Genomic DNA, 24,262 nt, shown 5'->3' with positions numbered 1-24,262 from the left:
ACATTTTCAGTAAATTTGTATGAATAAATTTTACTGCTTAAAACAAGCCAGCCTTTCTAAATTCTTATTATGACAACTGGCAAAATCAGAAAGAGAAATGATCTTACCTAGAGCACACTGAGGTCTGTGAGACTACCTAAGTATAGCTGTAAAAGGGCACCAGGCCAAAAAAAATGGGCAATTTTATTTAAATAAGTAAAACTCTATGCATTTTCTTTATGTAGTTGGTAAAGAGAGATTTCTCATGGCCATCTTCTGTTCTTAAAGATGGATTACGTAGGGGAAAATGTAGGTTTAAAGTGTGGGAAATGATTATAATAATATGATGTAGAAAAAAATATACAAAAAAAGCACATTTTCACTTCTTCTTTCTAGGTTCACATATATTGCCAAAATATGTCCACTCTCCTGGAAAACATCTTTGGCATCATTAATCTTTTCAAGCAATATTCAAAAAAAGATAAAAACACTGAAACACTGAGCAAAAAAGAGCTGAAGGAACTTCTGGATAAGGAGTTTCGGCCAATCCTGAAGGTAAGAGTTTCTGACAAGACCAAAGGATAAAGCATTTCTGTTTCTCTTCAATAATCTAAGCAAAGGTTATTTTGAGTTCTGTATAAACTACTTTTCTTAAAATTGGAACGGAGTTAGACTTGTCTCAAAAAAATATGAAATGTATTTCCTCTCTTATACCTAAATATATATTATACACATAAAGACACGCTAAGCGGAAAAAAAACCATGAATATTTAATTTAAAAATTAATGTAAACTAGATCTTAGTATTTGGTATTTATAATATTCTCCCAAACATCAACATTATTAAGAGGGTATATGTTAAAGAAAACTAAATAATGAATTATATATACCTCTGACCTTTAAAATAAGTAAACAAGAAACTTACCCCATCACATTTTGATACCTTACTAGCTTTTAAAACATCTTTGTTCATATCTAACATCTGAGTGAGAATAAGACGAAAAGATTTAAAAGAAAAACAAAAAGATTTCATCCTATCTTTTGATATTTAGAGATCACATTTCCTAAATTAAAATGGAATTAATTGGCTGATACTGTAACTGACTGATGCAATCACCCTCTGTGAATTCCCTCTGTACAGAATCCAGATGACCCAGATACAGTAGAGGTCTTCATGGACAACCTGGATATAGATCACAACAAAAAAATTGACTTCACTGAGTTTCTTCTGATGATATTCAAGTTGGCTAAAGCATATTATGATTTGAACAGAAAACAGAATTTATCTACATCAGGACGCAAGCACAAAAGGCACAGTCATCATGATAAACATGAAGATGACACAGAGGAAGAAAAAAGAGAAAAGAAAACCAGACCCTCAAGTCTGGAAAGAAGAAACAAAAGAAAAGAAAATAAGGAACGATCCAAGAGCCCAAGAGAAAAAGGGAGAAAAAGACATGAATCACTGCCTGAGAAAAGAGAAAGAAAAGAATATTCACCTACTCAGACAGAAGAGGAAAAATATAGAAAAACACACCATGAGTCAAGTAAAAAGAAGAGAAACAAGACTGACAATACTAGATTAGAAGACAATGAAGAGAGACAAAGCGTAAGTCCCTACAGAAGAGAAGAGAAAGAGGAAGAAGAATTTGATTATGAAAACACAGGAAGAATGATTGAAAAATGGAGAGAAACAGGAGATACTGTCACATATTACACAATCCAGAATAAAGTGTATCATGCAAATGATAACCAATCAGAAAAAAACAAAAAATCCAAGAAAGCAAGTATATCTTATGATCAATCATCATCTCAAGGAGAAAGGTCTGGATATGCAGATGTGAGCCAGACACAATCAGGAGGGGCCAGAACCAGTGGGCGCCGGGGATCCAGAGTTAGCCAGGAGAGTGACAGCGAGGGACACTCAGAAGACTCCGAGAGGCGGTCTGGGTCTGGTTCCAGAGACCATCCTGGGTCCGCTCGGGAGCAGTCGAGAGATGGCTCCAGGCACCGAGGGTCCCATCACGGGGACACAGCCGGTCACGGGCACTCGGCAGACAGCTCCAGACAATCAGGCGCTCGTCACGCAGACACTTCCTCTCGTGGACGGGCTGCGTCTTCCCAGGAGCAGGCAACATCAAGTCCAGGAGGAAGACACGGATCCCGCCACGAGCACTCAGCAGACAGCTCTGGACACTCAGGCACCGGCCGTGGACAATCCTCATCTGCAGTCGGCCACCACGGACACTCGGAGTCCAGTGGTAGTCAGGCCGGTGACAGCCAGGCGCATTCAGAAGACTCAGACTCACAGTCAGTGTCAGGCCACGGACAGGCTGGGCACCGTCAGCGGAGCCACCATGAGTCCGCACGTGGCCGGTCAGGGGAAAGGTCTGGACGTTCAGGCCCTTTCCTGTACCAGGTGACCACTCATGAGCAGTCTGAGTCCGCCCACGGACACTCCGGGCCCGGCACTGGAGGAAGACAAGGATCCCGCCACGAGCATGCACGAGACGGCTCCAGGCACTCAGCGTCCCATGAGGGTCAGGACACCACTGGCGGACAGCCGGGGTCAAGCAGAGGAGGAAGGCAGGGATCCCACCACGAGCAGTCGGGAGACAGCTCCGGACACTCAGGGTCCCATCACCGCCACGCGGCTTCCCAGGGCAGGTCTGATGCTTCCCGTGGGCAGTCTGGATCCAGAAGTGCGAGCCGACAAACACGTACCCAGGAACAGTCAGGAGACGGCCCCGGGCACTCAGGGTCGCATCACCACGAGGCTTCCACTCGGGCAGACAGCTCTAGACACTCACGGTCGGGCCAGGGACCATCAGCGGGCTCCAGGGCCGGCAGGCGCCGGGGATCCAGCGTTAGCCAGGAGAGTGACAGCGAGGGACACTCAGAAGACTCCGAGAGGCGGTCTGGGTCTGGTTCCAGAGACCATCCTGGGTCCGCTCGGGAGCAGTCGAGAGATGGCTCCAGGCACCGCGGGTCCCATCACGGGGACAGAGCCGGTCACGGGCACTCGGCAGACAGCTCCAGACAATCAGGCGCTCGTCACGCAGACACTTCCTCTCGTGGACGGGCTGCGTCTTCCCAGGAGCAGGCAACATCAAGTCCAGGAGGAAGACACGGATCCCGCCACGAGCACTCAGCAGACAGCTCTGGACACTCAGGCACCGGCCGTGGACAATCCTCATCTGCAGTCGGCCACCACGGACACTCGGAGTCCAGTGGTAGTCAGGCCGGTGACAGCCAGGCGCATTCAGAAGACTCAGACTCACAGTCAGTGTCAGGCCACGGACAGGCTGGGCACGGTCAGCGGAGCCACCATGAGTCCGCACGTGGCCGGTCAGGGGAAAGGTCTGGACGTTCAGGCCCTTTCCTGTACCAGGTGACCACTCATGAGCAGTCTGAGTCCGCCCACGGACACTCCGGGCCCGGCACTGGAGGAAGACAAGGATCCCGCCACGAGCATGCACGAGACGGCTCCAGGCACTCAGCGTCCCATGAGGGTCAGGACACCACTGGCGGACAGCCGGGGTCAAGCAGAGGAGGAAGGCAGGGATCCCACCACGAGCAGTCGGGAGACAGCTCCGGACACTCAGGGTCCCATCACCGCCACGCGGCTTCCCAGGGCAGGTCTGATGCTTCCCGTGGGCAGTCTGGATCCAGAAGTGCGAGCCGACAAACACGTACCCAGGAACAGTCAGGAGACGGCCCCGGGCACTCAGGGTCGCATCACCACGAGGCTTCCACTCGGGCAGACAGCTCTAGACACTCACGGTCGGGCCAGGGACCATCAGCGGGCTCCAGGGCCGGCAGGCGCCGGGGATCCAGCGTTAGCCAGGAGAGTGACAGCGAGGGACACTCAGAAGACTCCGAGAGGCGGTCTGGGTCTGGTTCCAGAGACCATCCTGGGTCCGCTCGGGAGCAGTCGAGAGATGGCTCCAGGCACCGCGGGTCCCATCACGGGGACAGAGCCGGTCACGGGCACTCGGCAGACAGCTCCAGACAATCAGGCGCTCGTCACGCAGACACTTCCTCTCGTGGACGGGCTGCGTCTTCCCAGGAGCAGGCAACATCAAGTCCAGGAGGAAGACACGGATCCCGCCACGAGCACTCAGCAGACAGCTCTGGACACTCAGGCACCGGCCGTGGACAATCCTCATCTGCAGTCGGCCACCACGGACACTCGGAGTCCAGTGGTAGTCAGGCCGGTGACAGCCAGGCGCATTCAGAAGACTCAGACTCACAGTCAGTGTCAGGCCACGGACAGGCTGGGCACGGTCAGCGGAGCCACCATGAGTCCGCACGTGGCCGGTCAGGGGAAAGGTCTGGACGTTCAGGCCCTTTCCTGTACCAGGTGACCACTCATGAGCAGTCTGAGTCCGCCCACGGACACTCCGGGCCCGGCACTGGAGGAAGACAAGGATCCCGCCACGAGCATGCACGAGACGGCTCCAGGCACTCAGCGTCCCATGAGGGTCAGGACACCACTGGCGGACAGCCGGGGTCAAGCAGAGGAGGAAGGCAGGGATCCCACCACGAGCAGTCGGGAGACAGCTCCGGACACTCAGGGTCCCATCACCGCCACGCGGCTTCCCAGGGCAGGTCTGATGCTTCCCGTGGGCAGTCTGGATCCAGAAGTGCGAGCCGACAAACACGTACCCAGGAACAGTCAGGAGACGGCCCCGGGCACTCAGGGTCGCATCACCACGAGGCTTCCACTCGGGCAGACAGCTCTAGACACTCACGGTCGGGCCAGGGACCATCAGCGGGCTCCAGGGCCGGCAGGCGCCGGGGATCCAGCGTTAGCCAGGAGAGTGACAGCGAGGGACACTCAGAAGACTCCGAGAGGCGGTCTGGGTCTGGTTCCAGAGACCATCCTGGGTCCGCTCGGGAGCAGTCGAGAGATGGCTCCAGGCACCGCGGGTCCCATCACGGGGACAGAGCCGGTCACGGGCACTCGGCAGACAGCTCCAGACAAGCAGGCGCTCGTCACGCAGACACTTCCTCTCGTGGACGGGCTGCGTCTTCCCAGGAGCAGGCAACATCAAGTCCAGGAGGAAGACACGGATCCCGCCACGAGCACTCAGCAGACAGCTCTGGACACTCAGGCACCGGCCGTGGACAATCCTCATCTGCAGTCGGCCACCACGGACACTCGGAGTCCAGTGGTAGTCAGGCCGGTGACAGCCAGGCGCATTCAGAAGACTCAGACTCACAGTCAGTGTCAGGCCACGGACAGGCTGGGCACGGTCAGCGGAGCCACCATGAGTCCGCACGTGGCCGGTCAGGGGAAAGGTCTGGACGTTCAGGCCCTTTCCTGTACCAGGTGACCACTCATGAGCAGTCTGAGTCCGCCCACGGACACTCCGGGCCCGGCACTGGAGGAAGACAAGGATCCCGCCACGAGCATGCACGAGACGGCTCCAGGCACTCAGCGTCCCATGAGGGTCAGGACACCACTGGCGGACAGCCGGGGTCAAGCAGAGGAGGAAGGCAGGGATCCCACCACGAGCAGTCGGGAGACAGCTCCGGACACTCAGGGTCCCATCACCGCCACGCGGCTTCCCAGGGCAGGTCTGATGCTTCCCGTGGGCAGTCTGGATCCAGAAGTGCGAGCCGACAAACACGTACCCAGGAACAGTCAGGAGACGGCCCCGGGCACTCAGGGTCGCATCACCACGAGGCTTCCACTCGGGCAGACAGCTCTAGACACTCACGGTCGGGCCAGGGACCATCAGCGGGCTCCAGGGCCGGCAGGCGCCGGGGATCCAGCGTTAGCCAGGAGAGTGACAGCGAGGGACACTCAGAAGACTCCGAGAGGCGGTCTGGGTCTGGTTCCAGAGACCATCCTGGGTCCGCTCGGGAGCAGTCGAGAGATGGCTCCAGGCACCGCGGGTCCCATCACGGGGACAGAGCCGGTCACGGGCACTCGGCAGACAGCTCCAGACAATCAGGCGCTCGTCACGCAGACACTTCCTCTCGTGGACGGGCTGCGTCTTCCCAGGAGCAGGCAACATCAAGTCCAGGAGGAAGACACGGATCCCGCCACGAGCACTCAGCAGACAGCTCTGGACACTCAGGCACCGGCCGTGGACAATCCTCATCTGCAGTCGGCCACCACGGACACTCGGAGTCCAGTGGTAGTCAGGCCGGTGACAGCCAGGCGCATTCAGAAGACTCAGACTCACAGTCAGTGTCAGGCCACGGACAGGCTGGGCACGGTCAGCGGAGCCACCATGAGTCCGCACGTGGCCGGTCAGGGGAAAGGTCTGGACGTTCAGGCCCTTTCCTGTACCAGGTGACCACTCATGAGCAGTCTGAGTCCGCCCACGGACACTCCGGGCCCGGCACTGGAGGAAGACAAGGATCCCGCCACAAGCATGCACGAGACGGCTCCAGGCACTCAGCGTCCCATGAGGGTCAGGACACCACTGGCGGACAGCCGGGGTCAAGCAGAGGAGGAAGGCAGGGATCCCACCACGAGCAGTCGGGAGACAGCTCCGGACACTCAGGGTCCCATCACCGCCACGCGGCTTCCCAGGGCAGGTCTGATGCTTCCCGTGGGCAGTCTGGATCCAGAAGTGCGAGCCGACAAACACGTACCCAGGAACAGTCAGGAGACGGCCCCGGGCACTCAGGGTCGCATCACCACGAGGCTTCCACTCGGGCAGACAGCTCTAGACACTCACGGTCGGGCCAGGGACCATCAGCGGGCTCCAGGGCCGGCAGGCGCCGGGGATCCAGCGTTAGCCAGGAGAGTGACAGCGAGGGACACTCAGAAGACTCCGAGAGGCGGTCTGGGTCTGGTTCCAGAGACCATCCTGGGTCCGCTCGGGAGCAGTCGAGAGATGGCTCCAGGCACCGCGGGTCCCATCACGGGGACAGAGCCGGTCACGGGCACTCGGCAGACAGCTCCAGACAATCAGGCGCTCGTCACGCAGACACTTCCTCTCGTGGACGGGCTGCGTCTTCCCAGGAGCAGGCAACATCAAGTCCAGGAGGAAGACACGGATCCCGCCACGAGCACTCAGCAGACAGCTCTGGACACTCAGGCACCGGCCGTGGACAATCCTCATCTGCAGTCGGCCACCACGGACACTCGGAGTCCAGTGGTAGTCAGGCCGGTGACAGCCAGGCGCATTCAGAAGACTCAGACTCACAGTCAGTGTCAGGCCACGGACAGGCTGGGCACGGTCAGCGGAGCCACCATGAGTCCGCACGTGGCCGGTCAGGGGAAAGGTCTGGACGTTCAGGCCCTTTCCTGTACCAGGTGACCACTCATGAGCAGTCTGAGTCCGCCCACGGACACTCCGGGCCCGGCACTGGAGGAAGACAAGGATCCCGCCACGAGCATGCACGAGACGGCTCCAGGCACTCAGCGTCCCATGAGGGTCAGGACACCACTGGCGGACAGCCGGGGTCAAGCAGAGGAGGAAGGCAGGGATCCCACCACGAGCAGTCGGGAGACAGCTCCGGACACTCAGGGTCCCATCACCGCCACGCGGCTTCCCAGGGCAGGTCTGATGCTTCCCGTGGGCAGTCTGGATCCAGAAGTGCGAGCCGACAAACACGTACCCAGGAACAGTCAGGAGACGGCCCCGGGCACTCAGGGTCGCATCACCACGAGGCTTCCACTCGGGCAGACAGCTCTAGACACTCACGGTCGGGCCAGGGACCATCAGCGGGCTCCAGGGCCGGCAGGCGCCGGGGATCCAGCGTTAGCCAGGAGAGTGACAGCGAGGGACACTCAGAAGACTCCGAGAGGCGGTCTGGGTCTGGTTCCAGAGACCATCCTGGGTCCGCTCGGGAGCAGTCGAGAGATGGCTCCAGGCACCGCGGGTCCCATCACGGGGACAGAGCCGGTCACGGGCACTCGGCAGACAGCTCCAGACAATCAGGCGCTCGTCACGCAGACACTTCCTCTCGTGGACGGGCTGCGTCTTCCCAGGAGCAGGCAACATCAAGTCCAGGAGGAAGACACGGATCCCGCCACGAGCACTCAGCAGACAGCTCTGGACACTCAGGCACCGGCCGTGGACAATCCTCATCTGCAGTCGGCCACCACGGACACTCGGAGTCCAGTGGTAGTCAGGCCGGTGACAGCCAGGCGCATTCAGAAGACTCAGACTCACAGTCAGTGTCAGGCCACGGACAGGCTGGGCACCGTCAGCGGAGCCACCATGAGTCCGCACGTGGCCGGTCAGGGGAAAGGTCTGGACGTTCAGGCCCTTTCCTGTACCAGGTGACCACTCATGAGCAGTCTGAGTCCGCCCACGGACACTCCGGGCCCGGCACTGGAGGAAGACAAGGATCCCGCCACGAGCATGCACGAGACGGCTCCAGGCACTCAGCGTCCCATGAGGGTCAGGACACCACTGGCGGACAGCCGGGGTCAAGCAGAGGAGGAAGGCAGGGATCCCACCACGAGCAGTCGGGAGACAGCTCCGGACACTCAGGGTCCCATCACCGCCACGCGGCTTCCCAGGGCAGGTCTGATGCTTCCCGTGGGCAGTCTGGATCCAGAAGTGCGAGCCGACAAACACGTACCCAGGAACAGTCAGGAGACGGCCCCGGGCACTCAGGGTCGCATCACCACGAGGCTTCCACTCGGGCAGACAGCTCTAGACACTCACGGTCGGGCCAGGGACCATCAGCGGGCTCCAGGGCCGGCAGGCGCCGGGGATCCAGCGTTAGCCAGGAGAGTGACAGCGAGGGACACTCAGAAGACTCCGAGAGGCGGTCTGGGTCTGGTTCCAGAGACCATCCTGGGTCCGCTCGGGAGCAGTCGAGAGATGGCTCCAGGCACCGCGGGTCCCATCACGGGGACACAGCCGGTCACGGGCACTCGGCAGACAGCTCCAGACAAGCAGGCGCTCGTCACGCAGACACTTCCTCTCGTGGACGGGCTGCGTCTTCCCAGGAGCAGGCAACATCGAGTCCAGGAGGAAGACACGGATCCCGCCACGAGCACTCAGCAGACAGCTCTGGACACTCAGGCACCGGCCGTGGACAATCCTCATCTGCAGTCGGCCACCACGGACACTCGGAGTCCAGTGGTAGTCAGGCCGGTGACAGCCAGGCGCATTCAGAAGACTCAGACTCACAGTCAGTGTCAGGCCACGGACAGGCTGGGCACCGTCAGCAGAGCCACCATGAGTCCGCACGTGGCCGGTCAGGGGAAAGGTCTGGACGTTCAGGCCCTTTCCTGTACCAGGTGACCACTCATGAGCAGTCTGAGTCCGCCCACGGACACTCCGGGCCCGGCACTGGAGGAAGACAAGGATCCCGCCACGAGCATGCACGAGACGGCTCCAGGCACTCAGCGTCCCATGAGGGTCAGGACACCACTGGCGGACAGCCGGGGTCAAGCAGAGGAGGAAGGCAGGGATCCCACCACGAGCAGTCGGGAGACAGCTCCGGACACTCAGGGTCCCATCACCGCCACGCGGCTTCCCAGGGCAGGTCTGATGCTTCCCGTGGGCAGTCTGGATCCAGAAGTGCGAGCCGACAAACACGTACCCAGGAACAGTCAGGAGGCGGCCCCGGGCACTCAGGGTCGCATCACCACGAGGCTTCCACTCGGGCAGACAGCTCTAGACACTCACGGTCGGGCCAGGGACCATCAGCGGGCTCCAGGGCCGGCAGGCGCCGGGGATCCAGCGTTAGCCAGGAGAGTGACAGCGAGGGACACTCAGAAGACTCCGAGAGGCGGTCTGGGTCTGGTTCCAGAGACCATCCTGGGTCCGCTCGGGAGCAGTCGAGAGATGGCTCCAGGCACCGCGGGTCCCATCACGGGGACAGAGCCGGTCACGGGCACTCGGCAGACAGCTCCAGACAATCAGGCGCTCGTCACGCAGACACTTCCTCTCGTGGACGGGCTGCGTCTTCCCAGGAGCAGGCAACATCAAGTCCAGGAGGAAGACACGGATCCCGCCACGAGCACTCAGCAGACAGCTCTGGACACTCAGGCACCGGCCGTGGACAATCCTCATCTGCAGTCGGCCACCACGGACACTCGGAGTCCAGTGGTAGTCAGGCCGGTGACAGCCAGGCGCATTCAGAAGACTCAGACTCACAGTCAGTGTCAGGCCACGGACAGGCTGGGCACGGTCAGCGGAGCCACCATGAGTCCGCACGTGGCCGGTCAGGGGAAAGGTCTGGACGTTCAGGCCCTTTCCTGTACCAGGTGACCACTCATGAGCAGTCTGAGTCCGCCCACGGACACTCCGGGCCCGGCACTGGAGGAAGACAAGGATCCCGCCACGAGCATGCACGAGACGGCTCCAGGCACTCAGCGTCCCATGAGGGTCAGGACACCACTGGCGGACAGCCGGGGTCAAGCAGAGGAGGAAGGCAGGGATCCCACCACGAGCAGTCGGGAGACAGCTCCGGACACTCAGGGTCCCATCACCGCCACGCGGCTTCCCAGGGCAGGTCTGATGCTTCCCGTGGGCAGTCTGGATCCAGAAGTGCGAGCCGACAAACACGTACCCAGGAACAGTCAGGAGACGGCCCCGGGCACTCAGGGTCGCATCACCACGAGGCTTCCACTCGGGCAGACAGCTCTAGACACTCACGGTCGGGCCAGGGACCATCAGCAGGCTCCAGGGCCGGCAGGCGCCGGGGATCCAGCGTTAGCCAGGAGAGTGACAGCGAGGGACACTCAGAAGACTCCGAGAGGCGGTCTGGGTCTGGTTCCAGAGACCATCCTGGGTCCGCTCGGGAGCAGTCGAGAGATGGCTCCAGGCACCGAGGGTCCCATCACGGGGACACAGCCGGTCACGGGCACTCGGCAGACAGCTCCAGACAAGCAGGCGCTCGTCACGCAGACACTTCCTCTCGTGGACGGGCTGCGTCTTCCCAGGAGCAGGCAACATCAAGTCCAGGAGGAAGACACGGATCCCGCCACGAGCACTCAGCAGACAGCTCTGGACACTCAGGCACCGGCCGTGGACAATCCTCATCTGCAGTCGGCCACCACGGACACTCGGAGTCCAGTGGTAGTCAGGCCGGTGACAGCCAGGCGCATTCAGAAGACTCAGACTCACAGTCAGTGTCAGGCCACGGACAGGCTGGGCACCGTCAGCGGAGCCACCATGAGTCCGCACGTGGCCGGTCAGGGGAAAGGTCTGGACGTTCAGGCCCTTTCCTGTACCAGGTGACCACTCATGAGCAGTCTGAGTCCGCCCACGGACACTCCGGGCCCGGCACTGGAGGAAGACAAGGATCCCGCCACGAGCATGCACGAGACGGCTCCAGGCACTCAGCGTCCCATGAGGGTCAGGACACCACTGGCGGACAGCCGGGGTCAAGCAGAGGAGGAAGGCAGGGATCCCACCACGAGCAGTCGGGAGACAGCTCCGGACACTCAGGGTCCCATCACCGCCACGCGGCTTCCCAGGGCAGGTCTGATGCTTCCCGTGGGCAGTCTGGATCCAGAAGTGCGAGCCGACAAACACGTACCCAGGAACAGTCAGGAGACGGCCCCGGGCACTCAGGGTCGCATCACCACGAGGCTTCCACTCGGGCAGACAGCTCTAGACACTCACGGTCGGGCCAGGGACCATCAGCGGGCTCCAGGGCCGGCAGGCGCCGGGGATCCAGCGTTAGCCAGGAGAGTGACAGCGAGGGACACTCAGAAGACTCCGAGAGGCGGTCTGGGTCTGGTTCCAGAGACCATCCTGGGTCCGCTCGGGAGCAGTCGAGAGATGGCTCCAGGCACCGCGGGTCCCATCACGGGGACACAGCCGGTCACGGGCACTCGGCAGACAGCTCCAGACAATCAGGCGCTCGTCACGCAGACACTTCCTCTCGTGGACGGGCTGCGTCTTCCCAGGAGCAGGCAACATCAAGTCCAGGAGGAAGACACGGATCCCGCCACGAGCACTCAGCAGACAGCTCTGGACACTCAGGCACCGGCCGTGGACAATCCTCATCTGCAGTCGGCCACCACGGACACTCGGAGTCCAGTGGTAGTCAGGCCGGTGACAGCCAGGCGCATTCAGAAGACTCAGACTCACAGTCAGTGTCAGGCCACGGACAGGCTGGGCACGGTCAGCGGAGCCACCATGAGTCCGCACGTGGCCGGTCAGGGGAAAGGTCTGGACGTTCAGGCCCTTTCCTGTACCAGGTGACCACTCATGAGCAGTCTGAGTCCGCCCACGGACACTCCGGGCCCGGCACTGGAGGAAGACAAGGATCCCGCCACGAGCATGCACGAGACGGCTCCAGGCACTCAGCGTCCCATGAGGGTCAGGACACCACTGGCGGACAGCCGGGGTCAAGCAGAGGAGGAAGGCAGGGATCCCACCACGAGCAGTCGGGAGACAGCTCCGGACACTCAGGGTCCCATCACCGCCACGCGGCTTCCCAGGGCAGGTCTGATGCTTCCCGTGGGCAGTCTGGATCCAGAAGTGCGAGCCGACAAACACGTACCCAGGAACAGTCAGGAGACGGCCCCGGGCACTCAGGGTCGCATCACCACGAGGCTTCCACTCGGGCAGACAGCTCTAGACACTCACGGTCGGGCCAGGGACCATCAGCGGGCTCCAGGGCCGGCAGGCGCCGGGGATCCAGCGTTAGCCAGGAGAGTGACAGCGAGGGACACTCAGAAGACTCCGAGAGGCGGTCTGGGTCTGGTTCCAGAGACCATCCTGGGTCCGCTCGGGAGCAGTCGAGAGATGGCTCCAGGCACCCTGAGTTCCAACAGGCTGATAGAGCTGGTTATGAACACTCTTCCTCTCTTCTCTCAGACTCTATTACCAGAAAGGAACATGATCCCTCTAGTAGTCTTTCACAAGATTCTGAATATTGGTCAGGAATACAGTCACGTGGCAATGATGAGATTTCTTGTTCTCATAACTTTCACTCTGATAGTACTGATAGGCATGGAGGTCAATCAGGTTTAGTTTGGAAACATGGCAGCTATGGTAGTGAAGATTATGATTATGGTCAATCTGGGTTTAGTCAGTGTCAGGATGGAAGTGTTAGTTACAATTCCAACCCGGAGGTTTTTAAGGAAAGATATAAAATCAGAAAAGCAAGGTCATTTGTTGAAGATCATCCAAGGTTTTATGCAACGTATATGAATAGGTACCCAGGTTTATATGGGCGTTCAAGTGATATGTCAAAGCAGCTGGGATTTAGTCAGTCACAGAGATACTATTTCTATTAGTAAGAAACAAATGGCAAAGGAATTTGTCCAAGAATAGAAGAACCAGGCAAAAACCTTTCAGTCTAGAAACTTCATAATACTTTCAGGGAGGTTATTTTTTCCTGTCAATCTGTTTAAAATATGCTATAGTATTTCATTGGTTTGGTGGTATTTTTAGTATGTAGTCTTTAAACTTTATATTTTGGAAATTTTAAATTTAAGAAAGCAGTCTTATGGAGAGCTAACTTTAGAAGAGTAGGAGTATTTTAAGAGATTGGGGGTCAAGTAATGTTTCACGTTTTTGAGAGTTTAAGTTTTAGATATTCTCCAAATTTCTAAATTAATGTTTTCCAGAAATATTGAAGAAGCTAGAAATATAAAATTATTCTTTTGCATACCAAAGTGTGTATATCAACATTAGGGCTTAGGACATGTTTCTCTATTCTTTTTCTATTGGAATTCTATGACTCTGTATTCAAAAAAATAATCTTGGACATAATTGGTATTTTATTAAACTGCATTAAAATTAGAAATAAACTGTTAATCATATAATATTGTTTGTCTCTTGTATGCTTATTTCTCATACACCCAAGTGACATACTTCCCCATAACCGGAATTAGATGGTCTTTTATATCACTGTAAAGCTATATGTCCATAAAGCAGATACAGTACATCCAAAATAGTGAGTAATAAATAATAAAATATTAACTTTAGTCAAAGACTATATTTTTCTTCAACATAATCATTGCCCCCCAATCACAGTCAGGAAAAAAACACGCTTTGCTCAATCATGATTATCAGTATTATTAATATGAAATCATCAACTTAGGTGCTATTAAGCCATATCAAATAAAGATCAGGAAACAAGAATTACTGAACACTGTTCCTTCTGCCAAAGACACTAGGAGATGCTTTGCAATGGAGACTAGTTGAGGCAGAGAAGTTGTGCTGAAATATCCTGGCATAGCAAAAGGAATTAAAAAGTGTCCTCCTGGCCTAGAAGGAAAATACATGTATCTTTATGCTTTAAGTAAGTAGATGAGGAAGTGGAAAAAGGAACAGTAAAAATATGAATGAAGTTCGACCATTAGATCGAATATGTTTCTGTAAGAATCATACCCAAATTTTCATTCCCGTAATATCAGACTAGAAGTGATATGTAGGCCAGTGTGCACATTTTGCAGATGTGTCTATTATGCAAATAATCTGCAACAAAGTAGCATTTAGATATAAAGTCTCCAAATCTGTGCTTAGTAATTTTATAAAAGCACTTCCAAAAAGCTGCCTTTATTGAACTTACACTTCAGTAAACCAAGATAAAGTGAAATTGACTGTCAAAGTTTCAATAATTCCCAATAGATGCAGGGACTGAATAAAAAAAAAAAAAGCTCATTTTTCTAATTAGCCTTAAACAATATGTCTATAATTGTTCTCTACATGCCACTTGAAGATGGCAATTTCCTCCCACCAGTGTCATGCTTCCCTGCTTGAAATGTTGCCCCAAATACCCCAACAAAGCTGCAAACTCCATAAGGTATCATATCTTCAGGGCTTATTGCACTGCCACAGACACACATAGGGAGGATGCCTTTGTCCATTTCTCTGATACACTTTGCCATCTTGTCCCCAGTCTCACCACGAGGCTAAGGAAAAAAAATTATAATGACTAGTCTAACTATCGTAGGGGTACTGATGAAGGATACACAGATGTTACAATAGTTTTAGTGAGATGTGTGGACTACGACAGCTGAATTCTCAAGTTTTCTGAAGAACTCATAAACAACTGCAACTATGTTCTTTCATATCCCTGCTCACTCAAGGATAAAATTACCAGACACTGCTTTTTTTTCTTTGAAAGAAAATCAGTTTACCTAAAAAGACACCAACAAGATTTACTTGAAACATCAATTTTTCTTTGTCCTCTCTTCTTTCTTTATAAAATTTGATTTTTACCTTTTTCCTTAACTCGGTCAGCCAACTCTCTCATATATAAATCAACAATTTTTCTGCAAAATAACTACATGATTCTAAGTTTTTCCTTGGGATAATCTTTTTTAAAATTTTTGTGGGTACATAGGAGGTATACATATATTTTTGGGATACATGAGATATTTTGATACAGGCATAAAATGTACAATAATCATATCAAAATAAATGAGGTATCCATCACCTCAAGCATTTATCATTTATTTGTGTTACATGCTTTCCAGCCTCTGGTAACCATCATTCTACTTTCTATCTCTCTGAGTTCAATTCTTTTAATTTTTATATCTCACAAATGAATAAGAACATGTGAAAATTGTCTTTTTCTGCCTTATTTTTTTTAATATGATGTCCTCCAATGCCATCCATGTAACTGAAAATGACAGGATTATTTTCTATCACTCAATTGCATGTAAGTACATATTCTTTATCCATTCATCTGCTAATGAACACTTAGGTTGCTTCCAAATTTGGCTATTGTGAATACTGCTGCAATAAACATTGGAATGCAGATATCTCTTCAATATATTGACTTCCTTTATTTTGGGTATTTACCTAGCGGTGGGATTGTTGGATCATATAGTAGCTCTATTTTTAGTTTTATGAGGAAACTTCAACCACAGTAGCTATAATCTACATTCCCACCAAAAGTGTACTACTGTTCCCTTTTCTCTATATCCTTGCCTTTTGTTTGTTATTTCCAGCTTTGGATAAAAGCTATTTTAATTCAGTAAGATAACATCTTGTTGTATTTTTGATTTGCATTTGATTTGCATCTGATGATCAGTGATGGTAAGCACTTTTTCATATACCTGTTTGTCATTTGTATGTCTTCTTTTGAGAAATGCCTGTTCAGATCTTTTGTCTGTTTTTGCCCATTCAGTATGATATTGGCTATGAGTCTGTCATAAATAGCTCTTATTGAGATATGTTTCATGAATACCTAGTTTATGGAGTTTTTAGCATGATGGGGTGTTGAATTTTGTTGAAGGCCTTTTCTGCATCTATTGAGATAATCATGTGGTTTTTGTTATTGGTTCTGTTTTGCCAGTATTTATTGAGGATTTTCATGTTGATATTCATCAGAAATATTGGCCTAAAATTTTCTCTTTTTTGTTGTGTCTCTGCCAGGTTTTGGTATCAGGATGATGTGGTCTCTTAAGATGAGTTAGGGAGGAGTCTCTCTTTTTCTATTGCTTTGAATAGTTTCAGAAGGAATGGTACCAGCTCCTCTTTGTACCTCTGGTAGAATTCGGCTGTGAATCTGTCTGGTCCTGGGCTATTTTTTTGGTTGGTATGCTATTAATTACTGCCTCAATTTCAGAACTTGTTATTGGTCTATTCAGGAATTCAATTTCTTTCTGGTTTAGTCTTGGGAGAGTGGATATGTCCAGAAATTGATCAATGTCTTCTAAATTTTCTAGTTTATTTGTGTAGAGGTGTTTATAGTATTCTCTAATAGCAATTTGTATTTCTGTGGGATCAGTGGTGATATCCCTTTTACTATTTTTTATTGCATCTATTTGATTTTCATCGATTTTTTAAGGGTTTTTTGTGTCTCTATCTTCTTCAGTCCTGCTCTGATCTTAGTTATTTCTTGCCTTCTGCTAGCTTTTGAGTTTGTTTACTCTTCTTCTCTAGTTCTTTTAATTGTGATGTTAGGGTGTCTATTTTAGATATTTCCCATTTTCTGATGTGGGCATTTAGTGCTATAAATTTCCCTCTATACACTGCTTTAAATGTGTTCCAGAGATTCTGGTACATTGTGTATTTTTTCTCCTTGGTTTCAAATAATTTATTTATTTCTGCCTTAATTTCATTATTTAGCCATTCATTCAGAAGCAGGTTGTTCAGTTTACATGTAGTTGTGCAGTTTTGAGTGAGTTTCTTAATCTTGAGTTCTAATTTAATTGCACTGTGGTCTGACAGACTGTTATGGTTTCCCTTCTTTTGCATTTACTGAGGAGTGTGTTTACTTCCAATTATGTGGTCAATTTTAGAATAAATGCTATGTGTTGCTGAGAAGAATGCATATTCTGTTGATTTAAGGTGGAGAGTTCCATAGATGTCCACTAGGTCCAGAGCTGAGTTCCAGTCCTGAATATCCTTGTTAATTTTCTGTCTTGTTGATCAGTCTAATATTGACAGTGAGGTGTTAAAGTCTTCTACTATTATTCTGTGGGAGTCTAAGTCTCTTTGTAGGTCTCTGAGAACTTCCTTTATGAATGTGGGTGCTCCTGTATTGGTTGGGTGCCTATATATTTAGGATAGTTAGCTCTTCTTATTGCATTGATCACTTTACCATTATGTAATGCCCTTCTTTGTCTTTTTTGATCTTTGTTGGTTTAAAGTCTGTTTTATCCGAGACTAGGATTGCAACCCCTACTTTTTTTTTTTTTTTTTCCTTTCCATTTGCTTGGTAAATATTCCTCTATCTCTTTGTTTTGAATCTACGTGTGTCTGCACATGAGATGGATCCCCTGAATACAGCACACCAATGGGTCTTGACTTTGCAAGTCTGTGTCTATATGTATCTATATATAGATATATCTAGATAGATATCTTTTTCTGGGATACATATGCAGAACATGTAGGTTTGTTACATAGGTATCTGTCTGTGTCTTTTAATTGGGGCATTTAGCCTATTTACATTAAGCCAACTGAATTTCAATGAAGACATCAAAAACATACATTGGGGAAAGGACAACCCCTTCAATAAATGGTACTTGAAAAAGTGGATATGTATATGCAGAAGAGTGAAACTGGACTTCTATGTTGTGCCATATACAAAAATTAACTTAAGATGGATTAAAGACTTCAATAAGTAAGACTCAAAACTATAAAACTGCTAGGAGAAAACACATGGAAAAACCCTCAGGACATTGATCTAGTCAAAGATTTTATGGCTAAGACCTCAAAAGCACAGACAACAAAAACAAAAATAGGTAAATTGGACTATGTAAAACTAAAAAGCTTCTGCACAAGGGAAATAATAAAGTGAAGAGATAACCCATTAAATGAAAGAAAATATTTGCAAACTATTCATCTGATAATAGACTAATATCTAAAATATACAAAAAACTCAAATGACTCAACATAAAAAATAGTCTCATTAAAAAGTAAGCAAAAGACATGAGTGGGTATTTTTTTTTTAATTGTACTTTGGGCTCTGGGGTACATGTGCACATCCTGCATCCTGCAGAATTGTTGCATAGGTACATACATAGCTTGGCAGTTGGCTGTCTCCATCATCCCACCCATTGCCTACATCAGGCATTTCTCCGGGTGTTATCCCTCCCCATCCTCCCTGTACCCTGCTGTTCCTCCCCTCTCTTCCCCCCCACCTACCCAGTGAGTGTTGTTCCCTTCCCTGTGACCAAGTGTTCTCATTGTTTATCACCTGCCTATGAGTGATAAACAAAAACATGCAGTGTTTTGTTTCCTGTTCTTGTGTCAGTTTGCTGAGAATGATGGTTTCTAGCTTCATCTATGTCTCTACAAAGGACACAAACTCGTCATTTTTTATGGCTGTATAGTATTCCATGGTGTATATGTGCCACACTTTCTTTGTTCAGTCTATCTATCATGAATGGGCATTTGAGTTGGTTCCAGGTCTTTTCTATAATAAAGAGTACTGCAAGGAACATACATGTGCACATGTCTTTATAATAGAACAATTTATAATCCTTTGGGTATATACCCAGTAATGAGATTGCTGGGTCAAATGGAATTTCTATTTCTAGATCATTGAAGAATCACCACACTGCCTTCCATAATGGTTGAACTAATTTACACTCCCACCAACAGTGTAAAAGTGTTCCTTTTTCTCCACATCCTCTCCAGCATCTGTTGTGTCCTGATTTTTTAATGATTGCCATTCTAACTGGCATGAGATAGGATCTCAATGTGGTTTTGATTTGCATTTCACTAATGACCAATGATGATGAGCATTTATTCATATGTTGTTGGCTTCATAAATGTCTTCTTTTGAAAAGTGTGTGTTTATATACTTTACCTACTTTTGAATGGGTTTGTTTTATTCTTGTATATCTGCTTTAGTTCTTTGTAGATTCTGGATATTAGCTCTTTGTCAGATGGGTAGATTGCAAAAAATTTTTCCCATTCTGTTGGTTGCTGGTTCAGTGTAATGATTGTTTCTTTGGCTGTGCAGAAGCTCTGAAGTTTAATTAGATCCCATTTGTCTATTTTGGCTTTTGTTGCCATTGCTTTTGGTGTTTTAGTCATGAAGTCCTTGCCTATGCCTATGTCCTGAATGGTGTTGCCTAGGTTTTCTTCTAGAGTTTTTATGGTGTTAGTTCTTATGTTTAAATCTTTAATCCGTCTGGATTTAATTTTTGTATAAGGTGTAAGGTAGGGGTCCAGTTTCAGTTTCCTGCATATGGCTAGCCAGTTTTCCCAACACCATTATTAAACAGGGAATCATTTCCCCATTGCTTGTTTTCATCCAGTTTGTCAAAGATGAGATGGTTTTAGATGTGTGACATTGCTTCCAAGGTCTCTGTTCTGTTCCACTTGACTATATCTCTCTTTTGATACCAGAACCATGCTGTTTTTATTACTGTAGCCTTGTAGTATAGTTTGAAGTCAGGTAGCGTGATGTCTCCAGCTTTGTTCTTTTTGTTTAGGATTGTCTTGGCTATGTGGGCTCTCTTTTGGTTCCATATTAAGTTTAAAGCGTATTTTTCCAGTTCTGTGAAGGTCAGTGGTAGCTTGATGGGAATAGCATCGAATCTATAAATTACTTTCGGCAGTATGGCCATTTTCACAATATTGATTCTCTACAAAGAGAGTAAAATGCCTAGGAATACAACTAACAAAGGATGTAAAAGACCTCTTCAAGGAGAACTACAAACCACTGATCAAGGAAATAAGAGAGGACACAAACAGATGGAAAAACATTCCATGCTCATGGTTATGAATGGGTATTTCTTAAAAGAAGACATACAAAAGGCCAACAGCTATATGAGAAATGCTCAACATCATTAATCATCAGGGAAATTCAACTCAAAACCACAATGAGATATCACCTTACCCCAGTTAGAATGACTATTACTAAAAAGACAAAAAATAACAGATACTAGCAAGGATGAGAACAGGCAACACTTCCACACTGTTGGTGAAAATGTAAATTAGTATAGCCACTATGGAAAAGAGTATAAGCATTTCTCAGAAAACTAAAAGTAGAACTACCATATAATCCAGGAATCCCACTACTGGATATTTATCCAAGGGAAAAGAAATCAGTATATCAAAGAGATGTCTACACTCACATGTTTATTGTAGTATTATTCACAATAGCAAAGATATAGAACCAACCTAAGTGTCCATCAATGGATCAATGGATAAAGAAATTGCAGTATAGTTAATATTATGTGTCAGCTTTATTGAATTGAAGGATGCCTATATGGACAGGTGAAGCATTTTTTTCTGGGTATGTCTGTGAGGGTGTTTCCAGAGGAGAATGACATGTGAGTCAGTAGACTGAGAGAGAAGACTTGCCTTTAATGTGGGCAGACACCATCCAATTGGCTGCTAGTGCGGCTAGAACAAAGCAGGCAGAAAAGGAGGATATTTAGCTTGCTTGGCTTCATCTTTTTCTCTTTGTCAGAGCAAGTCACCTTTTTGCCTCCTGCCTTTGGACATCAAACTTTAGGTTCTTCAGCCTTTGAACACTCGATTTTGCATTAGCAGCTGCCTGGGGGCTCTCAGGCCTTTAGCCTCAGACTGGGAGCTGCACTGTCAGCTTCCCTGGTTTTGAGGCTTTTTGGAATTCAACTGTGCCATGCTGGCAGCTTTTCTCATTCTCCAGTTTGCTGATGGCCTATCATGGGACATTGCCCTTGTAGTTGTATAAGGTAATTTTTCCTGATAAACGTGTTTATATATATGTGTGTATATATATGTATATATTAGATACATACATTCAGATTCTCTATTCTGTTCCATTGGTCTATGAGTCTGTTTTTATACCAATGTCATACTGTTTTGATTATAGCTTTGTAATATACCAATATTATACATATTATGTATATATGTATACAATACACATTATGTATATATGTGTACCCTACATATTATGTATATACACATATTACAATACATATTACATATATACATATATCCATATACACATATATATTATATATACATGCATATATACATTCAGATTCTCTATTCCACTCCATTGTTCTATGAGTCTGTTTTTATACCAATGCCCTACTGTTTTGATTACTATAATACCAATATACATATATATTACTATATATACATATATATGTGTGTATATCTATATATACACACACATACATACATTTATATGTATGTATACTATTGATTCTGTTCCTCTGGAGAAACCTGACTTATAAATATACAAGGAAATACTATTCATCTTTAAAATTGAATGAAATAATGTCATTTTCAGCAAGATTGGGGGAAATAAACATCATTATGTTACATTAAATAAGCCAGACACAGAAAGACAAATACGAGTTCTCACTCATTTGTAAGGCAGAAAAACACTGATCTCATGAAGAGAGTAGAATGACAGATACTAGAGTCTGGGAAAAAGGTGTGGATGAGAGGGGGAATGGAGTGAAGTTGGCCAATGTGTATAAATATATAGATATAAGGTATAAGTTCTAATGTTTGATAGCAGAGTAGGGTGACTATAGTTAGCAACAGTGAATTAAGTATTTTAAAGTAGCTAGAAGACAGAACTTGAAATGTCCCCAAAATATAGAAATAATGAATACTCAAGGTGATAGCTACCCCAAATACCCTGACTTGAAAATTACACATTTTATGCATGTAACAAAATACCACACATACCCTATAAATATATAAAATATTGGGTCAATTTAAAAAAACATAAAATTCCTAGGAATAAATTTAACCATAAAATTCTTAGGAATAAATTTAACCAAAAAATGTGTAAGACCACAAGACCAAAACATATAAAATATTGTTAAAAGAAATTAAGAAGCCCTAAATAAATGGAGAGATACACGATGCTTATGTATTAGAACAGTGGTTGGCAAACTATGGCCCAAAGGCCCATGCAGTTTGTTATCTCCTTTTATAAATAAAATTGTATTAAAAACAAAAAAATTTATAGTCATTGCCTATGCTATTACCAAAGTGACTTAGCTATAGACAATAAGATTGTGGTTTACAATTTAACAAATAATGTATCTATATAGTTTCATATAAAAATGAGCAACATAATCCCTAGCTCTTTGTTGGGACATACTGCCATCAGTTTCTATTGCTCTTTCCCTTCAAAGACTTGATCCACTATCATGTGAGGAAAAACTGGACAAAACATAGCAATACATGACTGGGCTCTATCTATGTGCCAAATACACTTCCACAAATCTTTAAATAGAAGGCTAAAAATAAGGCTTAGACTAATAAGAATCTAAATAATGTGGTTACCTGGCTCTTGTTGCAATATTACCTCATTCTTTCATTAGAAGAAAGGTATTGAGCATTTAATTGTCAGGCTCTATACCAGATGAACATACAAAGATTGTAAAGACAGGTATGTCCTTCAGAAGTTCACTGACCAGGGAGAAAAGATACAACAGTGTGACAAATAATCTTTTAAAAATATTATTACCATGCAGTGGTAATAAAAAGTAAAGTGGTGCCAGCTAACTGTGTTTAGTAGTATGGAAGAGATGGCCCAGATAAAACTTCTGAATTTAACAGACATGGGCACTGAAACTCTAGAATTGACTGGAAATGTGCCAACTTGATTTGGGATGGAAAGTATTTCAGGGGGATTAAACAACCTGTGCAAAATCCCAAAGAAAAATAAAGGTAGGCTCAAGAAACTGATAGTAGCAGTTCAGTATAGTCAAGATATATGGTGAGTGTGAGGGGCATCGCACAAAATTATTCTGAAAACATGGGAACCGGATCAAAAAGAGCCTTATAAGACACGCTAATATTTTAGGTCTCTATTACCTGATAGTAGGGGAAAAAAGGTGTTTTAATCAGAAGTCACATAATAAATATTTTGGCAGCAATAAAGAAAGGATATGAGACCAGAGGCAAGAAGACTAGCGAGGAGACCATTGTACTACCCAGGTAAACAGCAGAGCAGTATTTATCATTGTATTAGTTCATTCTCATGTTGCTAATAAAGACATATCCCATGACTGGATAATTTACAAAGAAAAGAGGTTTAATTGACTCACAGTTCAGCATGGCTACTGAGGCCCAAGGAAACTTACAATCATGGTGGAAGGGGAAGCAAACACATTCTTTTCCTTGCTGCTGTCATGTGAAGAAGGATCTGTTTGCTTCCCCTTCTGCCATGATTGTAAGTTTCCTCATCCCCACTCCTGCCACCCTGCCTGCTCTCTCCCCAGCCTGCACTGATGGCCTCATGGGGAGTTCCCTATGATCAGTTGACAGAGAAAGAGAAGACTAGGGCCTGGTTTTACAGATGGCTCTGCACAATATGCCAATATGCAGGTACCATCTGAAAGAGGACAGCTGTAGCACTGCACTACAGCCCCTTTAGAAAGGGCTGTCCTAGAGGACATCCTGAGGACAGTGGTGAGGAAAATCTTCCCAGTGGGCAGAATTTCAATGTACTTCACTTGAAAAGACAAATTGCCAGATGTATGAATATATACTAATTCATGGACTATAGTCAATGGTTTGGCTGGATGGTCAGAGACTTAGAAGAGGTATGATTGGAAAATTGGTGACAAAGAAATTTGAGGAAGAGGCATATAGATGGACCTCTCTGAGTGGTCAAAACTGCAAAGATATTTGTATCTAATGTGAGTGCTCACCAAAGGGTGACCTCAGCAGAGGAGGATTTTAAAAATCAAGAGAATTGGATGAATAATTCTGTGGATACTACTCAGCCTCTTTACCCAGCCACCCCTGTCATCACCCAGTGGGCCCATGAACAATGCCCATGGTGGCAAGGATGGAGGTTACACGTGAGCTCAGCAACATGAACTTCCAATCATCAAGGCTGATCTGGTTATGGCCAATGCTGAGTGCCTAATTTGCCAGCAGCAATGTGCCAACACTGAGCCCTTGACGTGACATCATTCCTCAGGGTGATTAGCCAGCTACTTGGTGGCAGGTTGATTA

The 24,262-nt window shown here is 48.3% G+C and overlaps 1 protein-coding gene across 1 annotated transcript; it reads left to right on the top strand.

The window, feature by feature from the left end:
• Positions 1–396: 396 nt before the first annotated feature.
• FLG (filaggrin) lies at positions 397–13,161 on the top strand. The gene is made up of 2 exons (XM_064370749.1): positions 397–534; positions 1,120–13,161. The coding sequence occupies exons 1-2, from the start codon at positions 397–399 to the stop codon at positions 13,159–13,161; spliced, it is 12,180 nt and encodes a 4,059-aa protein (XP_064226819.1).
• Positions 13,162–24,262: the final 11,101 nt, after the last annotated feature.

This window comes from Aotus nancymaae, unplaced genomic scaffold, assembly GCF_030222135.1.
Source record: "Aotus nancymaae isolate 86718 unplaced genomic scaffold, 86718_ANA_hifiasm-v0.15.2.pri h1tg000108l, whole genome shotgun sequence".
NCBI lineage: Eukaryota > Metazoa > Chordata > Mammalia > Primates > Aotidae > Aotus > Aotus nancymaae.
The sequence above is the reverse complement of the archived record's forward strand: the minus strand, read 5'-3'. Positions and strand labels throughout refer to the sequence as shown.